At 55.9% G+C, this 27,616-nt stretch overlaps 2 protein-coding genes across 2 annotated transcripts; both read right to left on the reverse strand.

The window, feature by feature from the left end:
* Nucleotides 1–231: 231 nt before the first annotated feature.
* Nucleotides 232–12,011, reverse strand: RBM28 (RNA binding motif protein 28). The gene is made up of 20 exons (XM_078601694.1): nucleotides 11,830–12,011; nucleotides 10,342–10,506; nucleotides 9,761–9,878; nucleotides 9,475–9,599; nucleotides 9,135–9,229; nucleotides 8,468–8,543; nucleotides 7,864–7,956; nucleotides 7,191–7,262; nucleotides 6,730–7,056; nucleotides 6,286–6,355; nucleotides 5,761–5,870; nucleotides 5,521–5,594; nucleotides 4,854–4,989; nucleotides 3,642–3,706; nucleotides 2,548–2,700; nucleotides 2,210–2,359; nucleotides 1,757–1,831; nucleotides 1,244–1,584; nucleotides 867–1,080; nucleotides 232–655 (listed from the first exon to the last, which is right to left on the reverse strand). Exons 1-20 carry the CDS (start codon nucleotides 11,963–11,965, stop codon nucleotides 518–520), a joined length of 2,733 nt encoding a protein of 910 aa, XP_078457820.1. The 5' UTR covers nucleotides 11,966–12,011; the 3' UTR covers nucleotides 232–517.
* Nucleotides 12,012–15,015: 3,004 nt separating this feature from the next.
* F2 (coagulation factor II, thrombin) lies at nucleotides 15,016–27,593 on the reverse strand. The gene is made up of 14 exons (XM_078601695.1): nucleotides 27,444–27,593; nucleotides 26,948–27,111; nucleotides 26,164–26,188; nucleotides 25,689–25,745; nucleotides 25,397–25,502; nucleotides 24,397–24,533; nucleotides 22,690–23,007; nucleotides 22,121–22,249; nucleotides 21,481–21,604; nucleotides 21,047–21,214; nucleotides 20,627–20,800; nucleotides 17,721–17,899; nucleotides 16,792–16,862; nucleotides 15,016–15,547 (listed from the first exon to the last, which is right to left on the reverse strand). The coding sequence occupies exons 1-14, from the start codon at nucleotides 27,538–27,540 to the stop codon at nucleotides 15,404–15,406; spliced, it is 1,893 nt and encodes a 630-aa protein (XP_078457821.1). The 5' UTR covers nucleotides 27,541–27,593; the 3' UTR covers nucleotides 15,016–15,403.
* Between the last annotated feature and the right edge of the window lie 23 nt (nucleotides 27,594–27,616).

Raw genomic sequence — 27,616 nt, forward strand, 5'->3', positions numbered from 1 at the left:
GTGTTCGTAACGCCGGAACGCAAGACCATGCTCTTGAATCCTGAATTAATTGCGCCGTGTATTTTAAAAACAAAACATTTCTTGCTCAGATTAGTAATATCCATCTGTTCCCAAGTGGAAGCAAGGATTAATTTCTCACTGAACGTTTTCCAGGTCGCTGGTAGACTGGAGCAGGAGTTAGACACAGAACTAAAACGAGTAGCCCCATCCATATCGAGATATGTCATTGCATGTGGTAAAAAGGTGGACGTTTATTGCGAGATAGTTTCATATGTGCAGCAGCAAACCAATAAACGTTCTATTCAATACGGATCTCGGTAATAATATTATCTTGAAAGCCCATGTTCAGGCAGAGTGGCCTGATATGAAGCCCATGTCTTTGACGTATGTATGTTGAACTTCTTTCGCACTCTACGTAGCCAACCATACTAATCGGAGGTGCCTAGGTAAATGTGTGTGTTTGGGTACGCGTGTGCCCGTGTCTGGTGCAAGCGTGCGGTGTTGGGGATTGCTGCGGTCACTCTTGGAACCACTTGCTGGCCATGGGTCGCATGGCTGCTTGCTCCGAGCCAAATATTCGCTGCTTGTAGCGCTTGACAAGATCCCCAAAACGGCGTTCCGCGTGGTCCGCCTGGTGCGCTCGCTTCTCCGCTCGCTTCGGAGGAAAGGGGAGACAGGCATTTCCATTAACAGCAAAAGTGGCCTCCATTTTTTCACTCGCACAACACAGCGTCCCCACGTGACCCCACAGGATGGCGTATGGCCCTGGCTGAACACTAAGTAAAGCCCCTTAATCAAACCACCCATTCCCAAGCGCTACTCCTAATGTAGGACGGTGATGGGGGATGTGGTGGGTGTCATTGTACCGGAGTTCGCTGCGCCGGAGTTCGCTGCGCCGGAGTTGTTTGCGGCGCCGGAGTTGTTCGCTGCGCCGGTGCCACTCGAGCTGGGACTCGTGACACCGCCTGCTGTGGCAGCCCCTCCCCCCCTGCCCCGCCACTTCTCCGCTCGGCTCTGCTCTTCTTGTTCTTAGGTTTCTGGTCTCTCTTCATGGCCAACGGCTTCCCCTTGTCGCGTTTCCTGCACCAGGGCACAGAGTCGGGTCGTTCGGAACGAGCAGCACAGCACCGAGGAGCACCCCCCAAAGCAAATGAGCACTTACACCGGCTACAGCGAGCATGGAATGAGAAGGGACAGGTTAAAGGTTAGGCTTAGTGATAGTGTTCAGGACATGGCGCCTCACCGGATTTTGGGCCCAGAGTGTGAAGGCAGTGGCAGCAGCTTCCGGCGCGGACCGTCTCCCTCCTCCTGGCGCTGCTCCTCCACACGTGTTTGGAAACCGGCCCACCGGCCAGTGCCGCCCCTCCCCTTCCCCACGGCTCCCCCGGCGCTGACCTTCGCCCTCCCAGGCTCCTGCGCCCCTGTCTTGCGCGGCTCCGATCCTCGGCTCTCCTGCGCCACGGCGCTCATCCCTTTCTGTCCCTTGGCATTCCCAGAAGCCTTGCCCTTCCATAGTCCTCCTGCACCCCCTCCTGCTACATCCATCGCCACATTCCCTTTCCCCTTCACGGCCACCTGCTTCTGCTAAAAAAATGAAACAAACAACTTCAATAACCCGGCACCTGGAGTAGGACATCGTGCCAAACAACGCGGGGTGCAACCCAGAGACACGTGGGAAGCCTAGACGTGTGTGGGTGGGTGAAGGCGGCTCGTGAGGAGCGCGAGGGAGGTAGCTGAGCGGTCGTCACCCACTCACCCGACTCTTGAGCAATCGGGCCTCCTTTGCATTGAGCTTCACCCGGTCTTCAAGGGAGAACTCTACGATCAGGCGCTGAATTACACACACACATCGAGTTAGACCAAACACAGCGAGCCCTGCAAACCGAGTTCTTATTATCTCTTTTAAGAAAGTCCAGCCAAGTTTTCACAGGAGGGTCCATTGTTGCCACTTGTGATCCCAACTGAGCACTTTGCAGGTAATATTTCAGCATTGGGACAATTGGCCAACACCAGTTACATTGTACATTTTTTTGAACTATGGAAAGAAACCGGAGATTTTGGAGGAAAGCCACGCAGAACAGGGGGAGAAAATACACAACCTCCACACAGAAAGGCACCCGAGTCGGCAATCAAATCCAGAGGCCGGTTGCCGAGAGACACCGGCGTTGCCGCCGCACCGCCGCCCTGCCGGAGGGGTTTCTGCACGCACCTTGGCTGGACCGAAGATGGCCGGGTTGTTGTTGGTGCTGCGAAGCGCCGTCAATGCGTGCTCGTGCTCCACAAACTCCACAAAGCCAAAGCCTTTCGACTGGCCCAGCCCGCGGCTGTTCACAACTTGCATGTCCCGCATGATACGACACTGGAGGCCCAGGGAACACACGCACATGAGAGCTGGGGTCATAGGCCACGTGGCACACATTTCAAGTTCACACAAAAAATAACAAGCGAGAAGGGGTGGCTCAGTGGCACCGAGGAGTGTGCGCGAGGAGGAGCGTGTAGGAGGAGGAGGGGGGGTGGTGTGTGGGATGAGGAGTGTGCGGCTCTCACCTCGGTGATACGGGCACCTGGTCCGCCAGCGCACAAGAAGATGGAGCGCAGCTTTTTGTCGTCCGCTGACTTGGGGATGTTGTGCACGCAGAGGCGCGTGCTCGACACGAACACGGTGACGCGCCGCAGCTTCTGCCGCTTTAGCTGCTCAAACTGCAGAGGGGAGCGGCCCCGGCACCGCCGAGTGAGGCACGCCGAGCTCACATGGCCGTCCGGCGCCTCGCACATATGTTTGTACATGTGTATGTGTGTGTCGCAAGCTTATTCTGGCATTTCCGAAATATAGCTGGTCTGGCAAAGGTGACGTGGTGACATTACCGCCACTTGGCGATTGGCAGTTTTTGATGTGGAATGGGGAGCCGTATTATAGCGGTGAGCATATTGCGCTAGGCACCTGGTGACCCGAGTTAAATTCCCACTCATGGCTAACATTTACCTGCTATAAATTTCCAAATAAGCCACTTCATTGGGCTATCATTTGTGGCCAGGTCACTTCTGAAAAAGAGCTACATAGCTCAGTGGGCCTTACCTGGTAAAATGCAAATAGTAGTAGTAACATCGGTGGCGAATATCTGTGTACTGGGACTCCCCTATGTTGACTCAGCCTTAAAGGAGCACGTGGTGCTGTGTTGACATCAGCATTGGGGAGACGAAGGCCTCCAGGCGAGGTGCCGGACATCCATCGCCTTGTGTGTCATGTCAGCCTTAATAGGTGCTGCTCTCTAAAAGCATTTGTCCCAACAGCCTGTCAAGGCTATAAGGGGGGATTCTGTGTCTTTGTCACATACACACACTCACCCACCTACCCACCACCACACTGCAGGTCAACCTCACTTCTCCCTCTCTCTGCTCCTTCCTTCGCACCACTCCACCATTGTCTGTTCCCCAAGCTCTAACAATAATAACCCTGCTCAATACAAGAAATGTGTCGCACTCTTATATCTGTTAGAACTTGGACAGTGTTGTCTGTTGCTCGCCACTAGGGGCCTATGCTCAGCAACTGTGTTTAAAGAAAACGTGACCGCAAAAAGCACCTAGCCTGGTACAAAGCGCCGTGTGGATGTCACTGCTGCCGAGGCTGCTGGTGCTCTTACCCTCTCTCGCTTGGCCAGGTCAGCGGAGCCGAGACCTTCAGCTGCTGCCGTTCCAGCTCGGATCACTGTCCAACGGCACAAAGCACAACACACATGGCGTCACTCACACACGTATACACACAGGCGCCACATCGTTCTAACTTGATGGGCTCTCACATGTTCAGTTCGTTATTGTTACTCTGGTCGTTTACCCAGGAAGGCCTCACCAAGTTCCTCCCATTAAGAGGAGTCCTAGTTTTTGACGCAAAATTATACAATACAGAACACAAAATAAACTAGGACCCGTATTAAGCTTGGACCCATATCTTACAGAGAGGGACCTTGCCTATAACATCTGGAAGTTCACCAGCATCGATTCAGAAAGGCCCAACTCTGCTGACGAGACACTGCATTTTTAAATCCTTTATATTAAGTTCACTTGCTTGCTTGCTTACGACCGTGCAAATCTTTCAGTCGTTTTTTAACCCACTTCCCGTGATCCAATCGAGCTGACATTTTGCACACACTCGTTGTGCTTATTTTCGTGAAATTTTTTTTCCAAAATTTTCAACATTTTAGGAATTTTTTTTTTATATTTAATTACCAATTGCTTAATGGTGGCAGGCAATCATCTGACCCATAGGTGGCAGCCATCTCACGCATATAGAGGATTTATAATGAAAAACTTTGTTTTTACGGGTTAATTTTTTCGATATAAAGCTTTCGTGACTGCAGGGATTCATCTTCTTGGTTCTTTCGGTAAAGTCACGTAGAAGGGAAGTAATAAAATAATAAAAATAAAACATAATAAAACAATTCTCACGACGTTTCGGCCACAACGCAAGCAGCCGTCCTCAGGTGAAAACCAGGTCTGTCGAGGCGACAGCGTTCAGACCTGGTTTTCACCTGAGGACGGCTGCTTGCGTTGTGGCCGAAACGTCGTGAGAATTGTTTTATTATGTTTTATTTTTATTATTTTATTACTTCCCTTCTACGTGACTTTACCGAAAGAACCAAGAAGATACACTGTATGTCAAAACTGGCCCATAGTTAGTGTCGTCTTGCTGTGTTACTCTTCCGTTGAAGGAGCGCAGACCGCAGTAGTTTACTACACGGGGTCCATAGTTTGAGTTGCATGGCCACAATCGCACTCCTGTGACGTGCCTTTAATTTCCAAATGAAGGGTGCGAATGACCGTGTACGGTGTGACTGACGCGGGCGGGCATCACTCACGGCCCTCGCGCGCCAGGTAAAGGTTGCGCCGGTCGGTCGGCTTTGCGTCCTTCTTGTCGGCCAGCGTGCGGGCCTCGTCGCGGCTCACGGCCAAACACACGACCAGACGGCGCCCGTCTAGAGCCAGGCCACCAGCCTGGAGGGTGGAAACGGCGAATGCTCAAGCATGCTCACCCACGCAACCACGCTCACACACGCACGCTCACACTCGCCCACACAACCATACAGAGCAGCGAGCACCACGAGCACCGCTACGGTGTGCTCACCAAGGGCAGCGAGCATCGCATGAATACAGCCTGTTGTAGAGATGCCACCCTTACCGTTGTCGTACGCCGTCGATGCTTCAAGTTACTTTTGATTTTAAAAATGTAATTCTATCAACCTATCCTTCTTCACATTCTTTGGGTCTTTCTGTAAAGTCACGTAGATAGGTTCAAAGAAAATAACAAAAAGCTACGACGTTTCGATCGCAACACAAGCGGTCGTCATTACAAAAAGACCAAAAGAATATGAATTCCTGCAATCACGAAAGCTTTAAGTCAAGATTTATCCTTCTTTAATGACCCTTTTCTCATTAAAAAAAACCATTAGCAATTGCCACCCTGGGCAGTACCAAGAATCAACGTTTGGGGTCCAATGGCTCAGGGGCCGCCGCCGTCGCACTCACCTCCTCGGGGCCCTGGGCCGCGGCGATGCACGCCTGCGCCGCCTCCGCCGCGTGGAACTGAGCGAACGCGCAACCTGCGGGGCGGACACGCACGCACGGCATGGTCACTTCACGACGCGGCACAACACGGCACGACGTGGCAAAACACGGCACGACGGGGCACAACGACCGGTGTGCCGTGGACAGTCATGGGAAAGAAGTGCGGCCGGATCCAGAGCTGGGTGGGTGCAGTGAGCTCACCCTTCGAGTGCTCCGTGTCAGGGTGCAGGACCACGCGAACGTAGTGCAGCTTCCCAAACTTGGTGAGCACCTCGCCCAGGGGGCCCTCCTCAGAGTCAAAGGAGAGATTCCTAAACACAAAGAGAATAACGACGATGATGGTGATGACGACGACCAGGATGATTCACCCGCATTCAGAAACGAGGAGGCCGCGTGGCTCGGAGGTCACAAGCGCCAAGCCGGCACTGTTGAGACCCTGGGTTTGAATCCAGATTCCCGAAACCCTGTGCGTAATAAAACTGATATCAATAAGCCCTTGATACAATGCCAAGCGGTGCTGATTTTATCGACCGCGAAGTTATGATGGGCTGAGTCAACCCCAAACCAGGATATCAAACTTGCAACTGCGAACAGCTCACTCTGCCGCTGAGCCACGCGGTCGGATAACGCAATGGGGATAACATTAGGAAAGGCGTGGATTGAGTTGTGAGGCGCGGGGAGACACGGGGAGACATGGGAGAAGCGGGAAGATGAGCGACAACAAACCTGATGAAGACCGTCTTGCCCTCGCCCACGTCACTGGGGAGGTTGCGATTCACCGCACGCTTCTTTTCACCTGCAGTGGTAGCAGAGACAAACAGACACGTCGTGTTAAGGCAAAGACATGGCCGCAGAAACACGAGGATTGGAGATTTTGACCGTGCATACGCGATTGTTACACGCGGGGTGCGTGACATTACACGGCCGCCATGCCCTCATTGCAGACGAGGATCGTCGTTCTAAGCGCCGTTTGTTATAACGAGGTGACGGACGTTATTTTACCCGCCAGGCCAACGCATCGTTCCACGCCTCGTCTCTGCAGCTGCCGACCCGACGGGTGGAAGTCACCGACAGCACAAATTCGCACGGAAAATAACAATCGGCGCACACGACGCGGCGCGTGTGCCGTGCGTGGAGCCAAAGGGATCGGCCACGGCGACGCGGACATACCGTCACTCTCCTCGTCGTCGTCCTCATCGTCCGAGCCGTCTTCATCGTCCGACTCATCATCCGAGCCGTCGTGCCCCTCCGCGTCATCATCGTCGTCGTCGGAGGCTGCAGTGCTGCCCTCGTCCAAGCCGGATTCACTCTGCGAGTCGCCGTCTCCGCTCTGCAGCCCCCGCCCGGGAGGCGCCGCCTGGGCCACACGCTCTGCGCCCTCCTCCTTCTCATCCTCGTCATCCTCGTCATCCTCATCATCCTCATCATCCTCCTCATCTCCAGCGGGCCCCTTGCTCCCTTCATTTATTGCACCTTGCTTGCCCTCTGCCTTCTTTCCTGCAGCCACACAGCACAGTTGGGTCTATACAGGTGTGTGTACAGGTTTGAGGCTATAGCCATGCGTCTTTGTACAGGTGTGTGGTTGTAAAGGTGCGTACAGGTGCATGTTTGTATAGGTGTGTGCTTGGTACCAGGTGCCTTGGATGCATTGGCCAACTCGTACTTGTCCTTGGCCAGGGCCCAGTCCACGGACACGGCCCGTCCTGCCAGACAAAGACCGTGTCAGACCAGAACAAGCAATCAACGACAACGGCACCCACGACTCATGCGGTGATGTCCCCACAGAGACAATGCCAGGCTAGATGGACTATGAGGCCATCACTTGGCTCGCTGCTGGCATGAGTTCACAGGACAGACCCAGGTGCCATGGGTTGATTGACTGAGACGACTGGGAGAGGCACCACATCTGCGCTCAATACTGTGCCACTATGCTGCATTTTAGACGCCCACCACCCCGCTCGTTGCTCTGAACGTCGCTCCTCTGTTGCTGGAGGGCGACTGCCTCAAACTACCCAGTGGCATTCTTTACGAGCCTCCTACTCAGAGACAATTCTTGACACCACCGGTACCAGTAAGTCCACTTAGCTCCACATCTTCCTGAACTACATCAACCCATCCCTTCTCTAGCCTATACAGTGCCTGTTTAGTCCCCTCAATTTGGCCAAAGCAGAAGCTGCATGAGCATGCGCTGGCTGGGCATGCAAACTACATGACCCATCCTATGCAGCCTCGCCAGGTGAACACATGCACACACACCACACAGAGCAGACGTGTGTAACATCACCAGAAGTTGAGCATCCACACCTTTAATCTCCTTGCTGTTCATCTCCTTCAGAGCCTTGGTGGCGTCTGGCATGCTGGTGAACTGAACGAAGCCAAACCCCTTCATCTTCCCATCTGAAATAAAAAATAATATTAATTACAATACCAATATAATAACAATATGAAGCACACGGCAATGGCTCATTCCACTAGGAGCAGCAAACGGCACGCAGCATCCGGGAGCTTAGTGCGGTATTTTCCCTGCTCGTGCCGCCGTTTCCCTTGCACGCACAGCCTGCAACGTAACGGCCACGTCCTCCAAGCGCCTCACGGCAAAAAGGGCCTAGTTCCATAACCTGACATGGGTGTATTTCTGCGTGCAGTTTCTATGTTCTCCCCCTGTTATGAACAGGGTTTCCAGTTTCCTCCTGTAAGCACACAATGTAACTCTTGTTGGCTACAACATCCCAATGCTGAAAAATGCGACTGATTCAGCTAGGATTACACACAGCAGCTCCGAAAACGTGGCAGGACCCTTCTGAAAAAGAGTTGAGACCCGACGAGGCATTGCTTGACAAAGAAGTGGAATGATAGTCATAACAACAACAAACCCCGAGGAGGCACAGGGTGCACCCCGCCGTCTTACCTGGTTTTTTTGGGATGTTCGCCTCCAGCACGATTCCAAAAGGAGAGAACGCTCGTTTCAGGTCGCCCTGTGAACACTGCAAACACAAACGAGCATTGCCGAGAGTGAAAGATGTTCGTCCATCATCTCAAATTCCCCGTTGCAATGAGCGCTACCCACCAATGATATGCGACCGCCACTTATCACAATGTCGCTCTCCATGACACGCACTACCACGTACTTTGTCCAATGATCCAGCGCTTACCGATTCACACCGCTCGCTCGCTCACCGGCAGTCAGTCGCCTCGTTATCAATCTTCTATCGCTCCTATGATGGTGACTGTTCTTGTAAAATTCACTCGTCGATTCCTCCACCCATGTTGAGGACTCTTACAGAAAATGAATGTTTCGTCTCATCCACACTGTATTAAACCACCACATGCAGGTTACAACACGCAAAATCAGCTCCTCCCTCGCTCGCCACGCTGCAGGACGCCGCACTTCTCGCTTCCCCCTCGCACTGCTCCACTCTGGAATTCCCTACTCCCATCATCTCTTTTCCCTCGGCTCTTACAATAATAATCTTGCTCACTTCCAGAAACGTGTTACACTCTTGTCTATTATAGTGTGCCGTTTGTGGCTGACTGCTTGACGTTTTGGGCGATTGGGCCCTGTGCTCAGCACAAACCTTGAAGCTGAGGTTGCGCACGATGAGACGGGCACGAAGGCGAGACTTCTTCATGATGCCCGGCCGGTACAGCAACCCTACCGAGACGCGTTTGCCTGCACACACACAAGCACCCACGGCGTTACCAAACGGGCTTCACCAAACATTTTGTTTGTTATCATGAAAATGAGTCTTGTTATCATGGTTAAGTTAGTATTAATAATGATAATGAAATCTATAACACGTGCAATATTTCAGACACGAATGACCGTAACTCCATTGAACATGTGCGAGTGAGCCGGTGAGCGAGTGAGCCGGTGCGAGTCGGAGGTTGTAGGCTCCTCTGGTGCGCAGTGGGGACCTTGGATTAGGTTCTGCTGCCAGAAAGTCATCGCGGTGGTGGCCTCCCGCACGGTGGAGAAGCTGACGTGGGCCTTGGTCGGGTGGTCGGGCACACGGGCCACGTCCAGCACCCCGGCACGCTGCCTGCTCACGCACGGGGCCACACCGCGAGGTCACATGCCGACGCCGCCAGACGCATCGTCGCCAAACGCAAACCATCTGCCGTACCACCACGCGAGGTTATTCGCATTGCCGCGATGGTATTTTTCACGATGCGATGTCACGTTTCTGCGTCTCGGTGGCACCTGCACAGCGACTCCAGCATCTCGGGTTCCAGCGCTGGGGGCAGCCCGGTGAGCTCCAGGGTGGGCCGCTGCCTCGGCTGCTTCTCCCACGCCGGCTCCTCCGTCGTCGGGGCCTCCTCTGGTGAACGCACACAGATGTGTCACAATGATGCGTCACAATGACGCGTCACACGCTTCACATGCAGTAGCGCACCTCACACACCGTGGGCGTATTAACCGTAACACACTCTGCACAGCCTGCTTCACAGTGGATGTTAAATATCCCATGACGTCATTTGAAGAAGAGTCGGCCATCGTGTGCCAGTCATGGTCAAAATTACACAATTAAAAAAATACTCGCTAATCAGTCAAAACAGTAACGTATTGAAATACCCCTCCAGCCCAGCCTTACTATGAAAACTCAGTAGCACCTTCCTGAAAATGAGTCTTGAGACTTAGTGAGGTTTTGCTGGGTAAACAAGCAGAATGATAATGGAATCTGGAAGTCCTATTCAGTCCCGAGCAAGTGAGAGGTTCCCCGCCCTGCTCTAAACGGAAAACTTTGTGGATGGGCGGGCGAGCAAGGTTTCTTCTGGGCGCACCTGCTTCGGTCTTAGAGGGCTTGGTCTTCTTGACCGGGGGCTTCTTCTTGGCGACGGTGGTGACGAGCTTGTGTCCATGGTACTCGACCTTCCCCTTTAGCGCCTGCGCGGCGTCAGCGGGCAGCGCAAACGTCACGTAGCCAAAGCCCTTGCAGTGAGGGGAGCCTGGCGTCGACAAGGGGTACGCGCACAGCAGAGACACGACTCAGTCAATCCCCTCGGTCTTGAGACTCGACGAGGCTGGAAGGGAAAAGTTAGACTACAGCGGTCTGAGACTGTGAACACGGTGCTACGATGTGGAGTGAATCTGCACTCGGATATTTTGACAGTATAAACTATTTGTTTGGCTGTCTCGAGGTGGTGGAAGGTTGTGGCCTAACGCAATATTATTTATGATATTCGCTGCGAAAGCCTACATGTTAAGTTTAAACCCTACAGCAGTAATCATCTCCTTCAGTTACATCACACACAACTCCGCTCTGTACCACCCTGCACTACCACACAGCACGATCACCCTGCACTACCACACAGTACTGTATTTCACCCTGCACTACCATACACAGCACTCCATACCACCTGCCCTACTATAGCGTGGGTCAGAGCTGGCTACACTACCACACAACCCACTGTACCACCCTGCACCACCACACACAGCCCACTCTGTACTACCCTGCACTACCACACAGCCCACTGTGTACCACCCTGCACTACCACACATCCCACTGTGTACCACCCTGCACTACCACACACAGCCCACTGTGTACCACCCTGCACTACCACACACAGCCCAGTGTATCACCCTGCACTACCACACACAGCCCAGTGTACCACCCTGCACTACCACACAGCCCACTGTGTACCACCCTGCACTACCACACAGCCCACTGTGTACCACTCTGCACTACCACACAGCCCACTGTGTACCACTCTGCACTACCACACACAGCCCACTGTGTACCACCCTGCACTACCACACAGCCCACTGCGTACCACCCTGCACTACCACACACAGCCTACTGTGTACCACCCTGCACCACCACACAGCCCACTGTGTACCACTCTGCACTACCACACACAGCCCACTGTGTACCACCATGCACTACCACACAGCCCACTGCGTACCACCCTGCACTACCACACACAGCCCACTGTGTACCACCCTGCACCACCACACAGCCCACTGTGTACCACTCTGCACTACCACACACAGCCCACTGTGTACCACCCTGCACCACCACACAGCCCACTGTGTACCACTCTACACTACCACACACAGCCCACTGTGTACCACCCTGCACTACCACACACAGCCCACTGTGTACCACCCTGCACTACCACACAGCCCACTGTGTACCTCTCTGCACTACCACACAGCCCACTGTGGTACTACCCTGTACCACCACACAAAGTACCGGCTGTATCAACACGTGGCACAGACACGGTTCGCCTTCAGGCGAGCCCGTGAGTGCTCGGAAGCCAGAGTCGTACCCTTCTCCGTGACCACGAAGCACTGCCTGATGGGGCCGAACTCCCCGAGCGCCTCCTCGAGCCCGGCGGCGTTCGCGTCGCGAGGCAACCCGCGAACAAATAGCGAGGAGCCTGTGGCACGCACGGGGGCCGCCATGTCCGCGTCTTCACCACCCCGCTTCGCGCGCTCATTGGCTCGCCCGGTGATGACATCATCGACCACGGCATGCGGGGGTCGCGTTCGGTTGCTCCACTCCGGCAATGCGCTCGGGGTGTGGGGGCGCGTTCGGTTACTGCACCGCTCGGAGACGTTTGTGGTGACGTGCGGGGAGGTAAAGCGCAGCCCCGCAGCTGCTGCTGGCGGAAGCCCCCCCACTCCCACACAGGAGCTCTCGGCCATATTTGGCCTACTCTTCCACGTTGACTAGAAGTTCGTCTATCGGCCGTCATCCCCGCTCAACCTGCTCGCGCTCCAGAACAGCGCTCCGCTCATGCCAAGCGTGAATCTCTCCGCGAGTCTTTGCCACTTCCCACTGTTTTTTTCCTCCGTCTTCTCCGCGAGTGCCCATGTGTTTGACCCACGTCACAAAAGCTTCCCTCTTTAGATAACTGATTTATATCGGTGGCCATCGATCACCTACGGAAATCGATTCTTAACCTTAGGGCGCACACGCGGATTTATCACGCGGCCACCAGAGGCGCCACGCGCCATCGCTGCCTCGTGTCTCTCGTCGGGGGTTGCCGGTCACGTCGTGATGAAATTGTCCCCCAGGGAGGTCGTCAGGCACAGTCGGTTGAGCATTATGAATCAATATCTCTGATTTTTTTCGACATTTTATCTATAAACATGAGGCCTGTGTCAATTTGGAGCTCTTAAGAAAGCCTGACGTCCCGTTTGACCGTCAACTCAATGATCAGAACCTTTCCGAAGGCTTGAACCAAAAAGTTATAGAAATTGGACCCCCCCAGACGAAAGACACCCTACATACAATAGAGTCAGTAGTAGAGAGTATCTACTCAGTAGTATCTACTGACTCTATTGTATTTATACCTACACACGCTACACACAATAGAGTCAGTAGTATCTACTGACTATTGTATACATACCTACACACCCTACATACATTAGAGTCAGTAGCTACTAATGACTCAGCCCGCCGAAATTCAAGTAATATACAGGGTGCTTCAAAATATTGTGAACACTTCCGAGAATTTGCAACAACACCACGAGGAATGTGCTCCAGGCTCGGGAGACCACCTGGAGAGATTCCAGGCGCGTGTTGACAATGATGGCGGACAAGTGGAGACTCAATTTTGAAGCTATTAACATCCATTTGTTATCATGTTACAGTGTCTTAGCTGTTCTTTTGCCATGAAAAGTGGTAGTCCCATACAGCTGCACGTCCCTCTCCTCGCGTCCACGCAGCCGCCCTCTCTCCTCCCTCCCTTTCTTACCGATATAACCTCTTACCACGGCATCTCTCTTCCACTTCAGCAAAAAAAATGTATTGCTGTGGTTTGCCAACCTGATGATGATTTCTTGTGTTGCAACCGAAACGTCGTGATTTATTTGATTTTGTACCTACGTGACTTTACCGAAAGAACCAAAGAGTATGGATTCCTGCAGTCACGAAAGCTTCAAATCAAGATTAGTCCCATATAAGTGCAAAACATAATTTGACGCACCGTGTTTTTGCGACTCGGCGTTGGAACGTCATCCCGTGGTCTCGTTTCCCAAGCTCCTCTAATAACCTTGGCTCAAGTAAAGAGACGTGTAATACGCCCGCAGTGGTAACCAGGGTGGCCTGCGGAATCGAACCGCGAACCTCTGCATCAAGCAGAGTGTTCCAGCACTGGGCCACCGCGTAACTGTGCCATCATGCAAGTGGTCGCGTTGAGGAGGCGACTTGAATCGCAGGTCTTCTCCGGAGCCAACGCAACGATTTGTTTTTGGGTTAGGTCACGTGGTGGAAGGTTTATCGCAAACAAATCATGTGAGGAACCCCTCCACCACCCGACAAAACTGTTACGTTCACACAGATATTATGTATACGGTGCTAACAAATCAATCAGTCGATTTCCAATTAAGCTCGCAGATGGCTTTAGGCTTTTGTTAACGATGTTAAATTTCGTCTGGAAAAGGCTTAAGTTGCCGATGCAGAGGAGCTGTATTGATCAGAATGTAAGCAATATATCGGCACGTGTAATTCACGTCGGTGTCAGCGTGACAATTTCGTAATGCTGACAATCATTCGATGTAGAAAACGTTGCACAAGACGCAGCAGCTGCACTCAGCGTGACGATCGCTCTTCAAACTAATCACGAAATGTAAAGTGTAACACAAACGCTTAAAGCTATTCGCTGAAAGAGTTCAGTTGCAAAAGCGGAAGTGTAAATATCGGTTCACAGACTCAGAGAGACCCTGATGTATCCTGTGGGAGAGAGTTCCAGAGTCTGTCGGGTGGTGGAGGGATAACGACACGAATTTTGGCATTAAATCACGAGGTCGCCAAACTCAAACACAGAGCAGGTTTGAGAGGCGCCGGCTGCGAGGCAGGAGTCCACGCAGCGCCGCGCGGGGGCCGCCGATGCAGCGCCCACCGCACGGCGCTCCAGTTTCTCGCTCACTGGCGGTCAGTCGCCTCCTTGTCACTCTTCCATCACAACCACCCATTGTCGCTGTTCCCGTGAGCTTCACTCAGGTCAAGAAATGTCTTAACTTATATCTCACATCTCTGAGAACGTTGATGACCGTGCTGTCTATTTCGAGCTGCTTGACGTCTCGGGCATTCAGGCCTGTGCTCAGCAGCTGTTTAATAAACACATTCCTCCTGGCAGGAACGTTGGGTTGCTCGGTCAATGGCCAGGGTCAACGGCGGCGTGGTGTATTCCGCAAATATGCCCGACTGTGAGGGCGGGCACAAGCCGGCGTGAGTAGGTTAAACGTTGAGTTTTATAAGGGCACCACGGGGTGACCAACGTATCCCCACCCTCCCCACCCAGCCCTCCCCTCCCCTCCCCACCCAGCCCCACCCTCCCCACCCAGCCCCTCCCCACCCTCCCCTCCCCACCTAGCCCCTCCCTGCACGACGGACACAATAATCCCCTGTGGGCTGGTGTAACCAGGAGGCTCCTACCAGTATAAAACGAATACCCCCACGGACACGAGGAAGAATGAACACAGCATCGGACACGGAGACAGGAGGATTGGTCTGTATTTGCTTTATTGAGATAGAGACTGCGTGAGGGTGAGTGTGGGCGAGTGTGTGGGGCGCTCGCTCCAACCGCTCCAGCCTCTCTGGGCACACGTGCGGCAGGAGGGAGGAGGTGAGGGCAGGGGAGGGGAGAGGGAGGGAGGCCAAGTCACAGTTGAGAAAGCCTTGGGGAGTGAGATCAAGATCAGAGAGGGCCTCTTGAATTCCAGATTTTGTTAACAAGGGATACATCGTCAGGTTAAGGTGCCAGGTTAGAGGTTAAAGTGTCAGGTCAAGGGTTAATTTGTCAGGCCAGGTGTTAAAGGATAATGTGTCCAGTCACGGGTTCACGGGGTGGGCAAAGGGGTCAGGAGGTGGGAGGTGTCGGGGTGGGCGAGCCCTCATGTGTCTGGCTCCCCGATCACTTTGTTAATCCACTTGCGCAGCCGGTAGACATGCGTGTAGATGCCGTACTTGCCGTCGCGGTCACACCCCTCGCCCCACGACACGATGCCCATCTGGTACCAGCGCTTGTTCTCGAAGTCCTACGCAGCGGGGCACACGGCGCAGCCTGCAGGTTTGCTGGGGGTGCTGCGTCGGCGTTGGATGCGGAGCAAATCTGCTACTCATTTCACTTTGGGGGTTGCGTCCAACTAGAACCCACATCTAACAAAGAGCATCCTTGCCTTTAAACATCTGGCAGCTTACAGGTATTGGTTTAATACAGATCCGACTCTGCTGATGAGACTTCAAATGTCGAAAGCAGTCCTGCGTTTCCTTGTATTTAACCAATGCGGCTCAACAAATCACTCCCAGAAGACTGGGTGGCCAATGGGAAGTGTTAAGAAGGTGACTTGTCTGCGGATTTGTTGTTACCTCCTAAACACTCACCCAAAAAAGCCTAAGTCTTAACTGTTGTGATAGGGGCACCAAATGTGATGTAGTTTTACCCAATTAAGTAACTTGAAAGTAATTTATGAAGTTTGTTAGATTTGCACCATGACCCCGACTCTAAATGGCCTACTCTTTTAGAATACCATCACAAGATATGCAACGTCCACTGTGAAGCAGATGGCGCGTAGAGTTTATAGGCTAATACACCCTCAGTAGTTATCCAGGAGGGCCTGCCGAATTCGAACTGCAAACCTCTGCAACAAACGGCCAACACGCTGCTGCTCGGTCATGTCACGGCCCCATCTTCATCTTCCGGGACCAGATGGTGGAACCGTGGACATTAAAGAATTGGCAACAATTGTTTGAACACATTTCTCGGATTTGTTCATGAAACAGTCATGCACGGGTGAAATACAGTGGAACGACACCCTAGCCATTCTCTCTCCTGCAGCTGCAATAGGCGATTACAAACCCTGGGGTATGAGTAGCATGGTCCTGTGTGTGTGTGTGCGCACGCATACGCATGCGTGGGGAGTGGATAACGCAGCGGTTAGCGCACAGCACTATGAACCCGGAGAGCCGAGTTTCATACCCACTCACAGCTAACATCACTAAAAATTATATATGAACCGATCCTGGGCCTCCCCTAGATCGACTGAGCCTCGAATGAGTCCCTGGTGCGACGTGTAAACATCACCACACGGGAGACAAAGGCAGCTGGGCGTAGTGCTGGCCACCCACCCCCTCGTGTGCCATGCCGGCCTTCATAGGTGCTGCTCGCTAACAGCACTTGCCTCAACAGTCTGTTCAAGCTTACACGGGGGATCTTTGTCTCTGTACATGGGTGCATGCATGTTCACGTGTGGGCACACACTCGCGTCCTTCGTGTCCATACCTTCATAATGAAGGGCCCACCACTGTCTCCTTCACACGCATCACCACGCTTCACGTCTTCCGGTTCATATCCTGGGCACCAACACAGACACGTGGCACCCGACAACTCGGCACCCTCACACAGGCACAGCACCTGGGCAGGTGGCAGGGGCCACACCTCTCTCCCAAGCACATGTGCTGCAGTTTCCGCCACGCTCTCCTCAGCCATGTGTGGCTGTCGCCAGGGCTTAATATCTTCATGAATATTTCCAGGTCACTGGTAGCCACTGGGAGCTCGGTATCAGGTTGCAAGTTCAAATCCTGCTGGTTGACTCAGCCCATAATAATATAAGTAGTTAGTCTCATCCCCTTAATAGGAATGTGGAATTTCCACCACTGGCTCTGCAGGGCTGTCAACAGAAGACGAGCACTACCTTAATGCTCATCTGAGTAGGAAATCACTTTGACTTTTAACTTTGAGTTTCAACCAGGGCGGCCTACCAGACGCAAACTGCAAACCTCGGCAACAAGCAGGAAATGCGCCACCACTTTGACCGCATAATTGCCCCAGACTCTACCGGGACAATGGCGACAGGGTGGCAGCGCGGTGGTAACACTCATGGCTCACAGCAAGAAGAGGCCTGCGTCCGATTTCAGACACAGGCGCCTTTCCATGTGGAGTGTGTATGTTCCCTCGATGTCCTGCATGGGTAGCCTCCAGATTTTCCAGTTACCTCCCAAAGGTAAAGAAACCCCTAGAATGTAATTGGTATTGGCCAAACATCCCAATGTTGAAATATGATACTGCAAGTTACTCAATGAGATTATTACACAGCATCAACATCTACTTTTACTGCAAAAACTTATCAGAGCCCTTTTCGAACAGGATGTTGAGACTCAGTGAGGCTTTCCCAGATAAACAAGGGAAATAGCAGCAGATGTGGTGCCCACCTGCACAAAGCATGTTGGCCGTGATCCGGTGGGTGGTGGATTCCTGGCAACGTCTGGGGTCCACGATGGGGAGGTTGATCATCTGCAGGACCTTGGGCTGTGCTCGGGGGTTGTTGGTCCACGTCTGGAAGAGGTTTCCCCACCCAGTCACTCGGCCCTTGAAGCCTGACTTCAGCAGGCTGAGTAGAAACAGAGACAAATATCCCCCCGTAGCCTTAACAGACTGTTGGGGCAAGGGCTGTTAGAAACGAGAGTTACGTGGGTACGAGTGTGATATAGGCACGAGTGGGACATGGGGGTGTAATGTGGGCATGTTTCTGGTGTGAGCCCTGTGCACGCGTCCCTGGCTACGCGTGTGAGCCCTGTGTACGCGTCCCTGGCTACGCGTGCGAGCCCTGTGTACGCGTCCCTGGCTACGCGTGTGAGCCCTGTGTACGCATCCCTGGCTACGCGTGCGAGCCCTGTGTACGCATCCCTGGCTACGCGTGCGAGCCCTGTGTACGCGTCCCTGGCTGCGCGTGTGAGCCCTGTGTACGCGTCCCTGGCTACGCGTGCGAGCCCTGTGTACGCATCCCTGGCTACGCGTGCGAGCCCTGTGTACGCATCCCTGGCTACGCGTGCGAGCCCTGTGTACGCATCCCTGGCTACGCGTGCGAGCCCTGTGTACGCGTCCCTGGCTACGCGTGCGAGCCCTGTGTACGCGTCCCTGGCTACGCGTGCGAGCCCTGTGTACGCGTCCCTGGCTACGCGTGTGAGCCCTGTGTACGCGTCCCTGGCTACGCGTGCGAGCCCTGTGTACGCGTCCCTGGCTACGCGTGCGAGCCCTGTGTACGCATCCCTGGCTACGCGTGCGAGCCCTGTGTACGCGTCCCTGGCTGCGCGTGTGAGCCCTGTGTACGCGTCCCTGGCTACGCGTGCGAGCCCTGTGTACGCGTCCCTGGCTACGCGTGCGAGCCCTGTGTACGCGTCCCTGGCTACGCGTGCGAGCCCTGTGTACGCGTCCCTGGCTACGCGTGCGAGCCCTGTGTACGCGTCCCTGGCTACGCGTGCGAGCCCTGTGTACGCATCCCTGGCTACGCGTGCGAGCCCTGTGTACGCGTCCCTGGCTGCGCGTGTGAGCCCTGTGTACGCGTCCCTGGCTACGCGTGCGAGCCCTGTGTACGCGTCCCTGGCTACGCGTGCAAGCCCTGTGTACGCGTCCCTGGCTACGCGTGCGAGCCCTGTGTACGCGTCCCTGGCTACGCGTGTGAGGCCTGTGTACGCATCCCTGGCTACGCGTGCGAGCCCTGTGTACGCGTCCCTGGCTGCGCGTGTGAGCCCTGTGTACGCGTCCCTGGCTACGCGTGCGAGCCCTGTGTACGCGTCCCTGGCTACGCGTGTGAGCCCTGTGCACGCGTCCCTGGCTACCCGTGCGAGCCCTGTGTACGCGTCCCTGGCTACGCGTGCGAGCCCTGTGTACGCGTCCCTGGCTACGCGTGTGAGCCCTGTGTACGCATCCCTGGCTACGCGTGTGAGCCCTGTGTACGCGTCCCTGGCTGCGCGTGTGAGCCCTGTGTACGCGTCCCTGGCTGCGCGTGTGAGCCCTGTGTACGCGTCCCTGGCTACGCGTGCGAGCCCTGTGTACGCGTCCCTGGCTACGCGTGTGAGGCCTGTGTACGCATCCCTGGCTACGCGTGCGAGCCCTGTGTACGCGTCCCTGGCTGCGCGTGTGAGCCCTGTGTACGCGTCCCTGGCTACGCGTGCGAGCCCTGTGTACGCGTCCCTGGCTACGCGTGCGAGCCCTGTGTACGCGTCCCTGGCTACGCGTGTGAGGCCTGTGTACGCGTCCCTGGCTGCGCGTGCGAGCCCTGTGTACGCGTCCCTGGCTGCGCGTGTGAGCCCTGTGTACGCGTCCCTGGCTACGCGTGCGAGCCCTGTGTACGCGTCCCTGGCTACGCGTGCGAGCCCTGTGTACGCGTCCCTGGCTACGCGTGTGAGCCCTGTGTACGCATCCCTGGCTACGCGTGCGAGCCCTGTGTACGCGTCCCTGGCTGCGCGTGTGAGCCTTGTGTACGCGTCCCTGGCTACGCGTGCGAGCCCTGTGTACGCGTCCCTGGCTACGCGTGCGAGCCCTGTGTACGCGTCCCTGGCTACGCGTGCGAGCCCTGTGCACGCGTCCCTGGCTACGCGTGCGAGCCCTGTGTACGCGTCCCTGGCTACGCGTGTGAGGCCTGTGCACGCGTCCCTGGCTACGCGTGCGAGCCCTGTGCACGCGTCCCTGGCTACGCGTGCGAGCCCTGTGTACGCGTCCCTGGCTACGCGTGTGAGCCCTGTGTACGCATCCCTGGCTACGCGTGCGAGCCCTGTGTACGCATCCCTGGCTACGCGTGCGAGCCCTGTGTACGCGTCCCTGGCTGCGCGTGTGAGCCCTGTGTACGCGTCCCTGGCTGCGCGTGTGAGCCCTGTGTACGCGTCCCTGGCTACGCGTGTGAGCCCTGTGTACGCGTCCCTGGCTGCGCGTGTGAGCCCTGTGTACGCGTCCCTGGCTGCGCGTGTGAGCCCTGTGTACGCGTCCCTGGCTACGCGTGTGAGGCCTGTGCACGCATCCCTGGCTACGCGTGCGAGCCCTGTGTACGCGTCCCTGGCTGCGCGTGTGAGCCCTGTGTACGCGTCCGTGGCTACGCGTGCGAGCCCTGTGTACGCGTCCCTGGCTACGCGTGCGAGCCCTGTGTACGCGTCCCTGGCTGCGCATGTGAGCCCTGTGTACGCGTCCCTGGCTACGCGTGCGAGCCCTGTGTACGCGTCCCTGGCTGCGCGTGTGAGCCCTGTGTACGCGTCCCTGGCTACGCGTGCGAACCCTGTGTACGCGTCCCTGGCTACGCGTGCGAGCCGGTGCGTGCAGATGCGCAGAGTGGGCGCCCGCATACCTGACTGCGACGTCGCGCGTGGGGAGACAGATGGGTACGATGTACTTGGTGAAGGTGATGGGTTTCTCCAGGTGCAGGAGGGCGATGTCGCGTTCCATGTTCTCCTTCCAGTTGTACTTGGAGTGGATGATGATCTTGTCAACGTTGGAGATCTTTTCCCGGTCCTTCTCGTACCTGCCGACCACACCAACATCAAAAACGGTAGCAGCAGCAGCTGCCATTAACCACAGTTCCTGTGCGAGGCTAGGAGCACTTTGAGGCTGTCACGTGAAGTGTCGAAGGCTCGCTGGCAGGAGGTCATGGGACTCAAATGTTACAGGTTAGAAATAAGGCGATGGTTAGAGCTTGGGCTTTTGTCAGGGTTAAGGTGAGAGCCAGTATTACAGTTCGACTTTGGGATTTGGTTCGATCGGCGCTCACCCAGCCTTGTTGTGCTTGCCGATGCGCACCGCCAGCTCCTTGGCCGTGAAGTCTTTGTCCCAGGGTGGGTAGAAGACGCAGTGCGCCGCCGTGAGCACCCACTGGTCGCTGATGAGGCTGGCGCCGCAAAGCATGTCCATGGGACTCTTGCGGTAGAGCATCACCTGCCTGCACACACAAATGCGCGCTCAGGTGCAGCTGGCACGGCGAGTGGCTCCGCGGGTGGAAATGGAGGTGGCGCTGCCGGTGGCGCCGCGTGTTGTGGGGTGCTGGCGAGGGGCAAGGTGCCGGTGGCGCCGCGTGTTGTGGGGTGTGGCGAGGTGCCGGTGGCGCCGCGTGTTGTGGGGTGCTGGCGAGGGGCAAGGTGCCGGTGGCGCCGCGTGTTGTGGGGTGTGGCGAGGTGCCGGTGGCGCCGCGTGTTCGAGGCGTCGCACCAGGGTGCGCTCCCCTCCTCTGCGTTGTCCCCATGCACCACGCGCTGGCGCTGAGACTCCTGCAGCTCCTCCTCTCCCACGTCCTCTTTCCCCATCAGCTCAAACATGGGTCGCTTCCCACACTCTGTACACACGGACAAATATCCCTGGTGTAGCCTTAAAAAAATTATTGGGGCAAGTGCTGTTAGCGAGCACCTATGAAGGCTGGCACATGGCATGGTGGGCCACTTTTGTTTCCCCACTGTTGGTGTTCAGCACATCACACCAGGCATACAAGTTAAGGTAGATTCGGCCCAGGACCGGTTCAGATATTCGTTGCTGGTGTTGGCCGTGAGCGGAAATTTAACTCCGGTCGCCGGGTTCGTAGCGCAGCGCGCGAACCACTGCCCAACCGCTCCTTTAGACACACACGTGCACGTGCACCACCCACGTGGGGAAACGACCATGGACAACGCTCACAATACAGCCGCCCTATCAGCAACCTGCTGCGCCGGTAGAGCAACCCTGGCAGCCGCGTCACTCGCGTCACGAAGACCAAGACGGGTCACGTGCGTCATCTCAACACCAGAGCCGTGTTACCCGGTCCTTGAGCCATATCACCCTCATCACTGAGCCGCGGCACCCTCGTTGCCCTCATTACCGAGCTGCCCGCTTCCAAACGAGCGTGGGTTGATGAGCGTCATCTTGGGGTCGGTGCCTGTGGCCGTGGTGCGGCCTCGGCCCCCTTCCCCTTCCTCCTTGGGCGCCGCCAGGAAGATGTCATCCTCACCTGCGCGACACGGACAACGACACTATCCCCTGCGCGGGCGGTGTAACTGCCCAGGGCCCAGGAGGCCCCCAGGCCCTGGGCAATCGTGACAGGGGGCCCACTGATCATGTTCTGCCACCGAATCGCTCCAGTCACTCGCTCACTGGCAGGTGATCACCTCCTTGTCACTCTTCTATCGCTACTACCATGGTTACGATTTCTGTGAACCGCACTCCTTGATTCCTCTAAACACCCACCCACTCACCCACCCACTCACCCATCCACTCACCCCCACACTCACCCAACACACCCGCACTGCAGGTCACCTCACTTCCCTTTCTGCTTCTTCCCTCGCACTGCTCCACTTTTGAATTCCCCCCCCCCCCCCCCCGGTCAATCGAGGAAACGCGGTAGCCATCATCCGGCATCCATTGTCACGCCCGGGCAGGGGCCACACTCGCCGTCGCAGTAGTACAGGGGGCAGTAGTCGACGGCCAGGCCGGGGTCCGTGGTGTAGCACCAGGCGCCCTCCTCGTCGCCGTCCGGGTTGCGGCACGCGGCGCCCTCCAGGCCCGCGGCGCTGTGCGTCGACGGCGAGAAGCGCGAGACGTGGGGGGTCCGGGCCGACCAGGCCTGGCAGTGCCGGCCCAAGCGCGTGACGTTGACGGGCCCGCGGTAATCCTCGCCCGCTCCGGGGACGCAGGGGCCCTGGGGCCGCGGGGTGGGCACGGCGGGCGGGACGCGGGGTGACTCCGGCACGTGCCGGCTCGGGTCCTCGTCTGCGCAGCGGCGGTGGGGAGATTGTTACCGTCGTGACGCTCGCTCGCCCACGAAAGCCTCGCCGACTCTCCGGACTCGCGTCACGGGAGCGTCCTGACGAGTTGTATACGTAGGGGCTGATGTTGCCTGGTGTCATCTCAATTGGGTAATATGCAGGCTATGTTTCAGGGCCGGCCCGAGGCATAAGCGAACTAAGCGGCTGCTTGGGGCCCCCTGGCCACCTTCTAGCACAGATGAGTCTGCGTGGTGGGAGGGGGGCCCCCAAATCAAATTCTGCTTAGGGCCCCCAAGAGGCTCGGGCCGGCACTGCTATGTTTCAATATTTGGATCATTTGCCAACAGCAGTTCGATTGTATGTTCTATCGCTGTGGGAGGACATCAGAGAACCCGGAGGAAGCTGATGCAGAAAGGCACCCGAATCGGGAATCAAACCCAGGCCCTTCTAGCCATGAGGCACGAGTGGTACATATGTGAGAGATACTTGTTTGGGTTTTTCTGAGCACAGGCCAAAAGGCCTGAAGCGCCAAGCTGCCAGACACAAACAGCACTATAAAATAAGTTCGAAATAAGAGTTAACACGTTTATTTAATCGAGCGAGGTTATAACGGCTTGGGGGGAAAGATGAGACGTAATTCCACAGTGGAGCGGTGCAAGGGAAGAAGCGGAGAGAAAAGTGTGATGACCTGCAGTGTGACGAGTGAGTGGGTGAGTGGATGGATGAGTGAGTGGGTGTTATGACCTGCAGTGTGATGAGTGGGTGAGTGGGTGGATGAGTGAGTGGGTGGGTGAGTGGATGGATGAGTGAATGGGTGTGATGACCTGCAGTGTGATGAGTGAGTGGGTGAGTGGATGGATGAGTGAGTGGGTGTTATGACCTGCAGTGTGATGAGTGAGTGAGTGGGTGGATGAGTGAGTGGGTGAGTGGATGGATGAGTGAGTGGGTGTTATGACCTGCAGTGTGATGAGTGAGTGGGTGAGTGGATGGATGAGTGGGTGTTGTGAGCTGCAGTGGGACGAGTGAGTGGGTGCGTGGGTGGATGAGTGAGTGGGTGAGTGGATGGATGGGTGAGTGGGTGAGTGGATGGATGAGTGAGTGGGTGAGTGGATGGATGAATGAGTGGGTGTTGCGAGCTGCAGTGTGACGAGTGAGTGGGTGGATGAGTGAGTGGGGGTCAGTGGATGAATGAGTGAGTGGGTGTTGCGAGCTGCAGTGTGACGAGTGAGTGGGTGGATGAGTGAGTGGGGGTCAGTGGATGAATGAGTGAGTGGGTGTTGCGAGCTGCAGTGTGGTGGTTGACCACAAGGTGGAGTATTTTGACCCCCTGGTTCAGGTTCCTAGTACATGGGGGTCACGATGCAATCCCACGCGGGCAGCAAAGGGCACTCACCGCAGCTGGGCACGGAGCAGGGCTCACGTGGCACCAGCGGGTCGCGTGTGTAGCACCACGGCCCGTCCTGGGACGCGTCCGGGTTACGGCAGAAATTCTCCACCAGCTGCTTCTCAGGGTGATCGACGGGCTTGAATCTGTCCGTGGCGGCACAACAAAGGCAAAGGTCCCTCGTGTAGCCCACATAGGGGCAAGTGTCGTTATCAAGTAGCACGTACGAAGGCCGGCCACGGCACGCGAGGGGGTGGATGACCAGCACCACGCTCGACCACCTTTGTCCCCCAAATCTGTCGTTTACACACCGCAGCAGGTATTCATTTAAGGCCGAGTTAACCTAGGGGAGGCCCAGAACCGATTCTAATATTCGTCACTGATTGTTGACCACGAGTGGGAATAGAAGCCGGGTTGCCGGGTTCTCAGAGCAGCACGCTGCGTCACCGCTCCCAACCACGCAGGCGGCGCACGGGAGACGGCGCACGGGAGACGGCGCTGAACACGGTGGCGGTGGCCGTGCTGCAGGTGGCGGTTGTGTCGTTCAAGAGAACCGGCGATCACTTCCAGAAAAGGTCACCGAAGTGCATGCGGCTACTGACAGTGCAGCAGTAATCAACTTGAATGACTCTAGATTTGAAGCTTTCGTGACTGCAAGGATTCATACTCTTAGGTTGTTTCGGTAAAGTAACGTAGGTAAAAAATAAAATTAATAATAGAAATAGAATAATAATAAATCATTTAAATCGCGACGTTTCGAAGGCAACACAAGTCTCCGTCTACTGTATCTTGATACAGTAAATCTGGCTGTGACGGTCCCACCTGAAGACGGAGACTTGTGTCGCCTCCGAAACGTCGTGATTTAATTGATTTATTATTATTTTATTTCTATTATTATTATTATAATTTTAATGTTTTACCTACGTGACTTTACCGAAAAAACCTAAGAGCATGAACTTGAACGACCCCAGTGCGACCAGACAGAGGCCTGGGGGGGTGCGGCCCTTACCGCACTTGGTGCGGGAAGTTGCTGGTCCACAGCTGACACTGTCGGCCCGACTTGGTGATGGAAACGTTGCCGATGTACTGCTCTCCATTGCCGGTGATGCACAGCCCTGCACGCGCACGCCACGCAGACAGAGGTAGCTTTACGTGGTGAGGGATGGCTGCACAGAGAGAGAAGACTGCACATCGTGGTTTCTGCACAGACACGTTGTCCGCGTGTGCAGCTGTGTGCAGGTGCGTGCCGCTGTGTGCCACGTGTCGCCGCGACAGCTGAATGTCGTGGCGGCGTCTCTCACCCTTCAGGCAGCGGCGGAACAGCTCCATGTGGCTCCGAACATTGTCCACGTTGCATCCTGCACGCACACAGCGAACGCTCGGACCGTGCGTACACGTGTGTGCTTTGCATGTTGTTGTTATGATGATGCTTGTCCTTGTTTCCCCAGGAAAGCGCCGAGCGGAGTCTCAAGACTCTCTTCCAGCAGGCTTCTGCCAAGCTCACACAGGTGGGGGAATCTGGCTGGGCGTAATCCCCAGTCAAGTCATTTGCATTGCGCAATACTCGGCATTGGGATGTGTGGCCAATATCGGTTACATTGTAGGATTTGTTTTAGCTCTGGGAGGAAATTGGAGAAGCCAAAGGAAACCGATGTTGAGTAGGGGGAGAACAGGCAACCCCCACAAAGAAAGGTGCCCTTGTCAGGAATCGAACCCTCGCTTTGAGACGTGAGTGTCACCGCTGCGACATGTGTGCGTGGCGAGAGAGCCGCCTACCTTTGTACTGGTTCCAGAACGCCTCCTGTTGGGGGACATCGCCGTTAGTTCGCGGGGGACGCGCGTGAACAGATGCCCCCCGTCACGCGTGACCTCGTGTCACTCACTGGCAAACATGACACCCAGAGAGTAAACTCGGCACTGCTGCGTCTGGCGACTCACGCACGCAGGCGGTCACGTGGCCCGCCGGGAGGCGGCTCGCCGCTTGCTGCGAATGATCGCGGTTCGAATCCATCGTGCCACCCCGCCGCCCCCCCCCCCCCCCCGGTTAATACCGCGGTGAGTATTTAGCCATAAAGACACGACGCGCCGTCGGCTCAGAGATCCCGTGGCGTCATCCGAGGAAGAGTCGGCCACTGTGTGCCGGCGTCATGCTCTAGATCTGCCACCTTTGTAACATTACACCGTAGAGCAATGGTCGCTCAAGTGGAGCGCAGCCCTCGTGAAAACGACTCCTAAAAGTGAGTGAGAAGAACTTATTGGCCACCAACGACTCCCAAGCAGCAGCCTCGCGGCTCCCTGTATCGCCACCCATTGTAACACCAACCGAGTTTCATTCCCGCTCACGGCCAAGACTAGTGACGATTATCGGAACTGGTCCTGGGCCTCCCTTATGGCGACTCAGCCAAAAATGAGTATCTGGTGCGGTGTGTAAACATCGCCACTGGGGAGACAATGGCGGCCGGGAGTTGTGTTGGCCATCCACTCTCTCGTGTGCCACAGCGCCGGCCTTCACAGTCTCTGCCCGGGCCACGCGGCGAGTGAGTGTGGGGGGGGGGCGCACCGTGCCGGCGTCGTTCTCGTAGACCTCGCGCGCCTCCTCGTGGCTGCAGCTCTCCTCGAGGCACTCGCGCTCCAGGTTCCCCTGGAGCCGCTCCTCCAGGAACGAGTTGGCCCTGCGAGTACGCGGCTGCAGCACACGCGACGCCACGGGCCGGTCCAGGAACACTGCACACATCAGCACACATCACCGCGACACCATCACTCGTCACCGCGACGCCGATGCCCGTCAGCGCGAATTCACCACCCATCGGTATAAATACATTCTGATGATTCTGATCATCGTGACACCATCATTCAATTACAGAAACATAACAATGGATCATGGTGATTATTTATGGAGTGTGTGCGCAGACAAGGATGACGTGCGTGCCAAATAAAACCGCCAGTGAAGTTCCATAAAGAACCGAGAGCTCTGCATCATCTTGCGAGTCAGGGATTTAAATGGGAGGTACCTGGTGGGGGGGGGGGTGCATGGGGGGCTAATCCATGAGTCTCACCTTGCGCCCCCTGAGTCGCGTGGATCATCGCCATGGCCACCGTCGCCATAACCACCGCCACGATCATCCTCCTCGCAGCGGGCAGCAGCATCATCATCTGCTCCTCGCTCGCTCCGGGCTCGCAATGAGCTATCCCCGAGTCCTCTCCTCCCCTTGCTCCTCGTCTCGACGCG

This window comes from Lampetra planeri, chromosome 16 (genome assembly GCF_965212315.1).
Source record: "Lampetra planeri chromosome 16, kcLamPlan1.2.h2, whole genome shotgun sequence".
Taxonomy (NCBI): domain Eukaryota; kingdom Metazoa; phylum Chordata; class Hyperoartia; order Petromyzontiformes; family Petromyzontidae; genus Lampetra; species Lampetra planeri.